Source organism: Pseudorca crassidens, chromosome 12 (genome assembly GCF_039906515.1).
Source record: "Pseudorca crassidens isolate mPseCra1 chromosome 12, mPseCra1.hap1, whole genome shotgun sequence".
Classification (NCBI taxonomy): Eukaryota; Metazoa; Chordata; class Mammalia; order Artiodactyla; family Delphinidae; genus Pseudorca; species Pseudorca crassidens.
The window spans coordinates 42,372,777-42,384,570 of NC_090307.1; the positions used below are offsets into that span (position 1 = coordinate 42,372,777).

The following is an 11,794-nucleotide window of genomic DNA, read 5'->3' on the forward strand; positions in this document are numbered from 1 at the left end:
TACCGGGCATTCACGCTTTTGCTGGATGATACGACTAACATTTAAGAACCCTCATACAAGTTAGAAATTCTTACTTTGCTTATCTGGATAAGAAGCCAACGATGTGGCTCCAATCGTTTGGGGTTGGCCTAGTTCAAAGGTTGATAATGTGAGAATAAATGAGAGCATGATATAGGTGAAGAGTTTCTCCTACTTTAAGAAGGGATGATATAATTAGAACTGAGCTTGCCTACCCAAAACCTCCAGACAAGATTACATCAAAGCTAGTCAAGAAATAGCAGGATGATAGACCAGACCCTGGAAAAGGAGTGAGGGCTCCAGATTTCTCCCCACTTTGAAGATCATTTAATTTCTGGACCTGTGCTATTTGGCACATGGGAATACTATCTACCCAACTGTGTTTAGGCCCTGATAGGTTAATAAGATCAATGGGCTGTATAAATTTAAGGTAATAAGACTGGGTGGTTCTCATCTGTTCTCAAAAACTTCAGAGCTTCTAAAGTTGAGGCTATACCCTTTCTTTGTACCTCGCCCTCTTGGGCTACTTGTAAATATCACAGAGCTAGGTTTGTACTATCCTCTCATGAACAGTTTCTGATTTATCTGAATTCGTCCCATTTTTCTAGACTATGTTTCAGCCTTTCAGTATCTTACACCTTCCCTAAAAGGAGTTGAAATTTCAGAAGTGCATTCCCAGAGAATTTTCTCAGCTACACAGAAATGAGAACGGGTCCATTTACATCATTTTGGCTTTTGGAAATTCTTATTAACATTTATTTTTGCTGGTATCCAGCAAGGAATACATCCAAATTTCCATTTTTAAATATGCTGGATATTTAAATATATTTGCGCTATTTTTAATGTAGGTAGAAGACAATAAAAGCTGTCTAACTATTAATCTGCCATTTATCCTACTCTGAAACAACTCTCCTAGCTTAATTGGTTCCTTTTGGAAAAAATACGTGTTTTTTCCATAATAATGGGTAGAGAGTGAAATTTTCATGAAGTGAATCTTGGATCCATGAGACTGTAGTTAAGTATATAACAATTATTAGTTATTCTCAGGATGCTAAATTGTTTTATGTAAAAATGTAAGCAAACAAATGAGCTACCATTTTATGGCTCTTAAGAACGGTAACAGAACTTTGGCTCCTACATATCCAGAATGTCTGTCTTGGAAAAAAATAAAAATGAATGTACTCAGGATGCTTTGCTTATAAATATTCTCCCCACCTTCTGATAATGTTCAGTACAAACACAAAAGGCCTGTGCTCTGTGCTATAGGGGCTGCAGACATTAAAGACCCCTTCTAGATAACAGAATACCAAGCAGGGTACATAGGTGTTATGAGGGGTTCAAATAAAGTTCAACAGCTGATGATACTGAATGCTTTTTATGTGATAGGCATGGTTGTTCCCCCTTAAAGAAACTGAGAATGCAGAAGAAAGCGTTTAGGCAAGAGAGTTATGATGATATAAAGAATAATGAGGAAAAGAGAGATAACTGAAGTTAATAGTAATAAAAATAAGTATTTCATAAACTGTGTACATCTATAAATAGGCTATCTTATTAGGATCATGCCTGAGGATGATTTTTTTTTAAGCAAGAAACCTTTGGTTAATAACATAAGATTCCTCGTAAAATGTTAGATGTAACCATTTCTATTTAAATAGATCCTTTAATTTACCTCTGAATGTGTAATCAGTTATTTGACTTTTTTGTATTCAAAATTTGTTTTGCAAATTCATCCTCTCTGTTTCGCATAATTGAAATAACCCAAACTACTTTCTACCATTTTTTTTTTCTACATGCCTCTCACCAAGGAAATTACAAGACGTCTATCTAGTTGGCTTTGTGTTTTACAGGGCTGGAAAAGGGAGCGGCTCAAACAAGCAAACAGATCCTGATCACATATTCAAAAGTGCTTTCAAAGGAGTGGAGTAGTGGGTGTCAATAAGCTACTCCATGTAATTACTTCCTATTCTCAGGATCCGCCTTTGAGTGCAGGCTTCTGACTCACCAGGCTGCTCCAAGTTAGTTTCTGCTGGGTTTCCCCACTGCCTGCTACACGTGAATCACCTCTGGAATGAAGTTTCTCCCGTATCCTTAACAACCGTGCAGAAACCAGGCACTGACAGTGAACTTCGATCTTTCCACTAAGAACCAGACCCTAGGCTGAGAGGGTGAAAAATGATGTGGCAGGTACCACCGCCAGCCAAGCTGCCAGATGACAGTCCCCGCGACCCCAGGCATTGGTCAGCAGCACTCCAGTTTCAGTGTGGTTTTCCTCACCCACCCAGGTAGTTATACCGGCATCTTGTCTTGCAGCTTGCAGCTGCCGGCCACTGAACTCTGCCCTTGCCTCACTGGTTCTCAAATTTGGCTGCACAGTGGAATCACCTGGAGATGAACACACACACACAAACACACACCACAACACACCACAACAACAACCCCAAACCTCACTGTCATCTCAAAACAGTCTAATTATGGTTTGGGATGAGATATGGACATCAGGATTTTTCAAAGTTCCCCAGGCAGCAAAATTTGGGAACCATTGCGTTGAAGAAGCATTGTTCTTCCCACGCAAGTGAAACTTGCCAGTTGAGCTTACCTAACGACCACTTGGTGGGCTCCCAACCCCCATATCTTGGAGATCTATTGACAGCCCCTAACCGGTATCTTAATTAATTTGGCAGCAAAGAACGCTAGCAAAGCAAGGGTCATTTCCAGAATGGAAGGTTGGCAAGGACCCCTGCCCCTGCCCCCCACCCTTGCTAAAAACTAAGCTAAATTTAGTGCTTAAGCGAAGCATCTCAAACGTTGCTATTCTTTCGGTTACCTTCTGATCTCTGTTCTGTTTCATTCCACAGTGTATTGTTCGGCAAAGTTGGAAGGCTCGGGTCCTTCAGATCGGAAGCAGGTGCTGCGTCAAACCTCAGTCGAGAGGGGACTGCACTCTTCACCTCGCTGGGACCGACCCGCCGCGTCGCAGTGCGGCCCCCAGGGCAGATACTATGCTAATCAAGAAAGTTCTTCCGTCTCCTCGCGGGCGGGCGGGTGCAGGTTTGAACACTTAACCCTTGATTTTACGTGACTGCACTACAGTGCGTTTAGTAACCTCCTCTTGCCTAGCGGGTCTGGACCACATTCCATGTTTTTGGAAAAGAAGAGGATGTGCGCAAGAGATGGAGAAACCCGCAGGGAGGGTACAGCAGTGTTGGCTGGTGCCCGGGCGAAGGGACGGCTAATGTTTGGAATATTAATTACTCTACGCGCTACTGACCCAGCGAGGACTAGCAGAAGGGGTCTGGGGGTTAAGACAAAGGCTCCTCCTGAGCTGCAGCGCCCCTGCCTCCGAGGTTACAGCTCTGCCCTCTGCACTGGGCGGCCCTTGGCACGGGACTGGCAAAGTGACTCAAGGGGTGACCTAGTCCACTGGCCCTTTCGGGGTCTCAAAGTCTGCATGACCGAGCGCTCCGGGTTCAGAAGGGAGGGTCTTTCTGTGCCCACCCCTCCTGCCCGCCCTTTGTGGGATTTGTGGTCACTGCCCAGTCCTTTGAAGGGTGGACTGAAGAATTTCTTACTTAAACAGAATGGGGAGTCGCTGAGTTGCTCCCGCCCTGAGCGCAGGGTGCTCCTTGCAGAAAACCACTTGCGATCAGAATAATAACCCGCTCTCTTTCCCACCCATCCGGCTCCCGCGTCCCGGGCGCCGGGAGCACAGGCGGGAACCGGAGTCGGAATGGAGAGGTGGGGCTGCTTTTCGCTGGAGAAGTCCCGGGGGAGGCAGCTGGGCTAGGGGAGGGCGGTCCAAGGTTTGATCCCCAGCCGGCTGTCGCCCGTGCGCTGCACTTCCTGGTCTGCCCCGAAGCGCACAGCCCCTGCCAGCGCCCCTAGTTCTCAGTCCCCGCGCCCCAACTCCGTCGCCTTGAGGTCCGCGCGCTACGGGCGCGCACTCGCAAGACCCCCTCCTTCTCCAGCGCCAAGAGTCCTGGCCAGCCCGGCTCTCAACCCCCGAGCCGGTCCACTTTGCCTCTGCCAGCGTGGCAGCCCTGATTCCCTCCCCTTTCCCGGGGTGCGCAGCTCTGGGGCCCCGAAGGAGGGATGTGGCCCGCAGGAGCGCAGCGGATGCACACGCAGGGGCCCCGGCGCCAACCCCTGCACAACTTCTTGCTGGGCTTGGAGACCCCCGGTCCCGCCGGCTGAGCGACTGGCGGACTGCAGCCCCCAGGCGGCGGAAGGAGGCGCGGCCAGCGTCTGACCTGGGAGGGACTGCGCCAGGCCTGGGGGTGTCCGGGTGCGCCAGGGCGGTACCGCTTTAAATGCACTTGACTCACCTGCTCCGGCGCCGTCGCCTCCTTCCTCTACTGACAGCTGGGGGCTTTGTTTTCTCCACCCACCCGGCCGGTCGCGCTCCGCCCCCTCCGCCACACGTGACTCGCCGTCTGCCACCGCCGCCGCCCGGCGGGGCCACCCGTGACAGCCCGGCTAGGGCCACCCCTTCCCGGGGGGTGCGGGGTGCAGGTGGGGACCGCCGCCGCCGACAGGCCTGGCCAGGTCGGAGGCGACCCGCCGGCGGGTCAGTCCCTAACGCTGGTTAGGGCCCTAGGAAGCCAGGGTGAGTTGGTGACAAGGAATAAAGTGGTAGCCGGTGAAAGGAGCCGAACTGTTGGGCCCCAGCCGAGAGGGAGGAGGCCGGCGCGGCTCAGAAAGGGGACTTAAGAGGCGACCCCACACCCTGAATTAAGTACCTGTAACTGGGGGCCTGCACACCAACCGGCTTGCATCTGCTTTTTACACCAAGTGTTTGTACTCATACCTGGGGAACAATGGATACTGCAGAGCAAACTAGTTTTGTCCTGAACATTATTAATTAAACTAGGCAATTCTAAGCTGAACAATATGATAAACAATGTAATAAGTAATAGCAAGTTCTACTGAGGTTTGAAATCTGCTTGTTGGTGCTGGTTGAGATCTGGATTCTGTTTGGGAAATGGAATCAAGCTGGAGGCGCTAACTCCAGATTATCGATGTGGGCACTTGTCCACCTGGAAGAGCACACGGAGTTTTAATGAAATGAATTGAGAAAATGTTCTGGCTTCAGGACCCAGCTCCGTATCTGCTGCTTTTGGAAGTGGTCCTGACTGTTGCTGATCTCCAGTGTTTGAAACTGCAAGAACCTGTTGTCTGAATCCTTCCTTTTGCCCTTGGAGAACACACATATACCTTTGTTCTCCCCCAAATTGCAACTCAGCAGAAAGCTTGTCCCCATCTCCCCAGCATCCATTAAAGTGAAGTCTGCAGAGTGGAGTGACTTTGCTCTGTGCTTCCCAAACTTTAATGTGCAGAGGGATCATCTGGGGGCCTTGTTAAAACCAAATTCTGTTTGAGTGGGTCTGAGGTTGGACCTGAGAGTCTGTATTTTTGCAAACTCTTAGGTAACATCAGTGTTGCTGGTTTGAGGACCACACTTTGAGTAGCAAGGTTCAGACCACCCTTTTGGCGTTGGCCAGCATATTTTGAGTCATGACTGAACCACTTAATAGCTTTGTTACTTTAGGCAAGTTTCTTTTCTTCCTTCCTTCCTTCCTTCCTTCCTTCCTTCCTTCCTTCCTTCCTTCCTTCCTTCCTTCCTTCCTTCCTTCCTTCCTTCCTTCCTCCCTCCCTCCCTCCCTCCCTCCCTTCCTTTAAAAATATTTACTTATTTATTTGGCTGTGTCAGGTCTTAGTTGCAGCATGCGGGATCTTCAGTTGCGACATTTGAACTCTTAGTTGTGGCATGCATGTGGGATCCCTGACCAGGGATGGAAGCCGGGCTCCCTGCATGGGGAGTGCGGAATCTTACCCACTGGACCACCACAGAGGTCCCTAGGCAAGTTTCTTAACACTTAAGCCTCCACAGCTGTAAAATAGGGATGCTCCAACTCAATCTTGAAGATAAAGTGAGAAAACCCATTTAAAGCACCTAGTGTAGTGCCTGGCCCACAAACCTAGGGTTTAACAAACGTTAGCTAATTAGCTCTTGGGGGCATCCTTGCGGGAGCAAAGCTGGCACAAAGTCCAACATACCAGCAGGGGAAGCAGTGTGTGAAATGGGCTCAGGGGATGAGGCAGCCTGCCCGAGGCTAAGTACTCTATGCCCAAGGGCACCTAGCACCACCAGATGTGTAGAATAAGTTTGTTAAATAAATGAACAACCATAATGCAGAGCAAATCACACATGTTTAAAAGTTCTTCTGTTTCTTCTGAAAAACTCTAAATCTTGATAAATTAGTTCTGGGACATTGAATTAAAAAATCATTTTGCTTTTTATTACAGATAATGTCCAGGTGCCTGTCGGATGGGTAATCTATTTTAATCTCCAAGGGAGTAAATGGATTATTACGGAGTAGTACATTTTTTATTCTCATTAAAAACCTTGAAATTTAACTGGAAATGAATTTATTAATGAAGATATGGTATTCTTAGCTTTCAAAATGAATGGGTATTGTCATCATAGTTCCCATATTTCCCTTCTTCGCTTCTCCTCTCTCTGCCCGTCCCCACATCACTGTTTCCTAAGACTCTTTTCTTGGCTTTTTATTTTTCTCACTTTCTGCTATTTCCCTTGGAAATTTTATTTCTATCTTATTTTCACCTTTCAAGTGTGTGGAGATTACTTCTGAATCTATACCCACATTCTTGACCCATTTCCAAGCTCCATTTCTGGATTACCAATTACTTGCTAGGCATTTCCACTGATTTTCCCCACTAACCTAGAAGTTTCAGTGTGTTCTAAATTAAACTCCTCTCTCCTCTCATAAAATGGATACCTCCTCAGTAATAAATCAAGATGATCATTTGCATTGGAAAGCCCTCAGTGCTAATTCATGGACCTGTCAGGGGTGTGGCTCACACAGTATGATTGCTCCAGCTACCTTCTTGCTGCTACCAGATATTTCTGTGAGACTCTCCTTCAATAATGACTGGGGCCAACTCATGTGTAAACACAACTCGCTAGTATGACAGCCACATATGCTGCTGTGGGCTGCTGCATAAATGGCGATCAAGGTGAACTGATCGGGTGGGAGACTGCACCCATCAGAGTAGCCTAGATTATGCTGCTGTGACAGACACCACCAAAATCTCAGTGGCTTTGCTTCATATGACAAAAATTAATTTCCCGCTCAATGCAAAGTCTCCAGGGCAGCTCTCAGGGTGAATCACCATCTAGCCTGCTTCATTCCTGTGACCTCTCCATGAGCACCACGGCAAGGGGAGAGAATATGGACAACTGTGCACCAAACCTTAAATGCTTTCACCCAGTCAAAGGAAGGGGCATGGTCATTACCTAACTTTAAGGGGGTATGTGCTCAGAAGGAATGGGGAAGTAGAAATCTTGGGGGGCATGAGTAGTGTCTACCATAGGAATCCATTCTACTACTACATAGGAGGGTTAGGGATAAAAGTAAACTGAAAACAGTCTAGTTATAGTAGAGGGTGAGTGTAGATTACCAGTTTGAGGAAGCTGCATGTGGAGCCTTTGGGAAAACAACACCATTGCTGTTATGATACAATATTGATATTCTGTAGACAGACGCTTATAAGTGAGAAATTCTGTCTCTCTGCCTGTCAGGGTCACCTTATGATTTAGTCAAGGTCAGTCTTTCCAGGAATTGATCATCCAAACTCCTCTGTCACACAAGAGTGGGGAAGTATCTTACATCTTGATTATACCCTGAGGAACACACCAACCATTAAATAAGTAAGCTTACATTGACACAAGCAAATGTGCTAATTTTGCTGACTTTGTTGGTCATTCTCTACTTGAGGAATTAACGTGTATCTCAAGAAGGAAATATTTTAGCAGTTGCAAATTGTCCCATATTTCTCCTATGATTGACTGAGACAAATTATGCCCTTGACAAAGAATGTTCTTGTCTTCAAGAGAATGTTGAAATGTAGCCCTGAGTATAAAAATCAGTTCATAAGCAAGGGGAATAAAATCACTTATCATTGGGAATAAAATAAAATCATGGTTTTCAATAAGCTTTCAGGCTTCTTTCCCTAAAGAGCAGAGATTCTGTCAACTGAACTTGCTTCCTACATCTCCCAACGCTTCACGTGCCTAAAAAGGATAAAGCATTGATGAATGCTGTAAACTCTAAGATGCTGTACAGATATAGGATATTATAATATGTTGTTGGGCACTAAAATAGTGCCTTTGATCACAACAATTTTGTATTGTCTCTGTCCACATCCATCAGTGATACCCCTTTTGAAACATTTACCTCTCATAAAACAGTTCCCAAATAAATATTTTTATATAACACCAGTATCTTCCTAAGGCTATATTCTGAAAGCTTCAATTCCACATTTCCACAAATATCTAACATGGGAGATTAAAAAGGAGAGGCAGAGTTTATCAATTAATATTTTAAATTGTTTGCTCAAATCCTTTTCATTTTATCTGATTTATTTTTAACTCTGAGTCTTTGCTAAGCTGTAATAGTGCTCTAAGTATAAATCATAACCTCAAGAGATATGCTGCAGTGAACCACTTACAAATGTATCAGTAATACCATGTAAGATGGAGATGGATGTGTTCATTACCAAGATATGATAGCATTTATCAAGATGAGCAGTAAAGGTGGCATAAGAGGACAGCTTCACAGGGATCACTGCCTTGTGATGACTCTAGTTACAGAGTAAATGTTGGAATAAAAATCAATGCCACCTTCAAAACAATGTGTGAGCTCTTATGAGTAAATATTTGTGAGTTAGCTAAAAAGCATTGTTATTTCATAGATGACGTTAAAGAGAGAACTTAAATGACTGATCCAAGTCCTCATTTCTAGCTATGCTGCTGGCAAAAAGTGCTGCCTCCATAAGATACTACAGAATGGCAGAGAGGAAATATGCTTATTATATACTACATATTGGTGTATACATCATAAGCTATGTTTAATGTACATCAAAAGGAACAAAATGTTACCTTGGCTCATAAAAAGCCATTGTGGCATAGAGGTCTATGTTTATACCACACTGAAAAAAAACTCATATACAAAGAAATAAGTTGGACATATATTTCTATATGCTGCTTAGAACACAGTAAAACAATTGTAGGAGAATCAATTGTATTCAGTATTTTTATCACAGCACATTTCGACAGCAGCTGATATACTTAATTAATTTGTTGATTAGTAATTATCTCTTAAAGGATGAAGTCTGAGGCCAAGAGATGAAACCTGTTTAAGTTTTCTATGGCAGTTCTGTGGCGCTTCTAGGGACCAGTGGGATCATCACAGTCTCACCTTGGGATCCCTTGGGAGACAATTCAGTCAATTTTTGTTGACTTGAAAGCTAGTTTTGATTTATTAAAGACTATCTTGCCAATTGCATTTTCTTTTGATTCTCCTATATCCTGTCCATGGGTTGGTCAACCAGTGTGAGAATAATAGGTAATTGATTCCTTGTGTCTTCTCAGAACCTTCTAGAAAGAAGTCTTTGATTCTTCAAAAGAAGTTTGCTCTTCTTCAGCTTTTCTAATTTTAAAATTGCTTAACTCTTGCTAAGTTGTAATTTGTCCAACAAACAGTTTTGTGATGCCTTTTACTGGGCAGTCACCAAGTTAGGTGCCTATGGTTGCCCAAATGGTCTTTGGTCTCAAGGGACTTACAGGATAGGGAAACATGGAGTGTGCATAGTGTGGCTTGAGGGGTATTAAAGGTATGAATAATATGTTAAGAGAACACTGGACAGTGAGGAAGAACATCAGAGAAGGGCTCACATTTGGGTTGAGTCTTGAAGGATGAAGAAGAGAGTACCAGGTGAGGATGCTTTGGGGTGAGACAGAGTGTGTGGGCAGAGTATTCCAGAGACGGAATGGGAAAGCAAAGATCTGATCAGAGATTGACCAGAGATACGATCAAAGAATGATGAGAAGTTCCATGTGGCTGAAGGATAGGGTGTTGGAAGGGTGACCTCAGTGGGGTAGACTAGGAAGGGCCTAGCTGAGATGTCTGGATGTAATATACTGGCCAGTGGTCTCCTAAGTGGGGTAAGAACACACTAGGGTTGTGTGAGCTGATACACCGGAGTGTGGGAAGGAAGTGTGAAAACTGAAAATATGAGAAAGGACTTAGTAATATATGGATTGACATTGGTGCCCTTGCATGTTTGTAATGTCAGACAGACAGAGGGACTTATGAGGTGCAAAGAATACTGAAGGAAGTGTTGGGATCCACAACATTGAAGAGGTGTCCCTATCCTCCTTCCTAACTCTGAAAACAACTGCAATTAATTAACATTTTATGTGTGCTTGGTTAAGTGGATCTATGTGTATTATCTCGGTTGACTAATCTAAGCCTCGTGGAATGGATAAATGACTTTCAAAGGTTGAAGATAGCATGAATAACGCAAGCATTAGTCAATTTTCACAAAAGTCCTTGCAAAATTGGTGGATGATTATGAAAAATGAGTATCACAATCTCATCCAATGATACACTTCCTCCGTTTGTATATGGGGCTCTTTGTAAAATGTATGCTGCAGCCCTGACAGCCATGAAAGTAAACATTGAAATAAACTGCACTTAGAACCAGATTTTAAGTTGCTTTATCACAAGGCGATAAATCTTCATAGAAATTACGAAGCATATTCAACCACATTACTCTCACTAAATAACATTTTAATGATAGCAAAATATTTTATCTACCATTAACAAATAGAATATAAAATAACGTATATTTTATCTTGCCCTTTAAAATTTCAAGTTTTATGATACGTTTTCTTATGTGTACAATATATTAATGCAGTAGTTGTGTATCTATATTATTTACAAATGAATATGTATATGTGAGATAAGAAATGTTTTACCTATAGTAATGTGTAGGCAGAAGGGAGCCAATAAAGGTATTAGAGCAAAGGTGCCTATGGTCAGGTTCGTTTTTAGGAAGATGACTTAGGCAACAGTGTGGAATGGAGAATGAGAGACCAGTGTTCAGAAGATCAGCCAGAAGGCTAGTATTGTGATCCAGAGGAAAGCTGATGATCAAGAAGAAAAATGATGATGGTGATGGAGAGATCATTGAAGAATGTGATCTTCAGTTAAAGTGTGTGTGTGTGTGTGTGTGTGAGAGAGAGAGAGAGAGAGAGAGAGAGAGAGAGAGAGAGAGAGAGGGATTCCCAGGTTTGTAGCTTGCTAGTCTGAGTGAATGGTGGAACTGTTACTTGAGATGAAGAAATGGGATATTGAACAAGATAAAGAGTTCAGTTTAGGATGTGTTAAGTCAGAGGTGCCCAAAGGATTCCCTGGAGACAGACTAATGGATGTTTTAAATATAATTCTGAAGCTAAGGAAAGCTTATACAGATTTTATATACCTTTAATTTCTCAATCTGTAGCCCTTTCTACAACTGCTGGTCCTAAAAATATTCCTCCACCTAGAGACAATGTAACACAACAGTTTAACATCTGTAATTATTTATAATGAAATGAAAATGATTAAGAATCAGCATACCATTGCGTAAGGGTAAGACATCATCACTAAACAGACAATCTTAGAATTTTAATTTGACATTTAGGCTAGTTCTGCATTCTACTTAACCTCTTTAAAAGTATATTGTCCTTTGGTGAATTTCCATGTTTACTCTTTTTACTATTTTGTTATTTCTCAAGTGTCACTGAGGCTATAGTTTACTGTAAGGTAGTCACTCTCTCTTACACCCATTTTGCTTTTGTGGGGGAAGGTGAGCTCCATGTCTCCTACTCCGCCATCTTGATCTCCCCTTAGTCTGCGCCACATTCTGTCTT

General features: G+C 43.7%; 1 protein-coding gene across 2 annotated transcripts in view; it reads right to left on the reverse strand.

Annotated features, from left to right (window-relative positions):
- The window catches only part of MAPRE2 (microtubule associated protein RP/EB family member 2), a 162,365-nt gene extending 157,916 nt beyond the window's left edge, over positions 1-4,449 (reverse strand). The window contains exon 1 of one of the 2 annotated variants that reach the window (XM_067699342.1): positions 4,341-4,449. Coding sequence is in view for 1 of the 2 variants with exons in the window: in XM_067699340.1 (XP_067555441.1) it covers positions 2,843-2,866 (24 nt within the window). In the remaining variant the exon portion in view is untranslated. Of the gene's footprint in view, positions 1-2,842; positions 2,992-4,340 lie in introns of those variants that run through there. The other variant, XM_067699340.1, reaches the window with a different exon arrangement.
- Between the last annotated feature and the right edge of the window lie 7,345 nt (positions 4,450-11,794).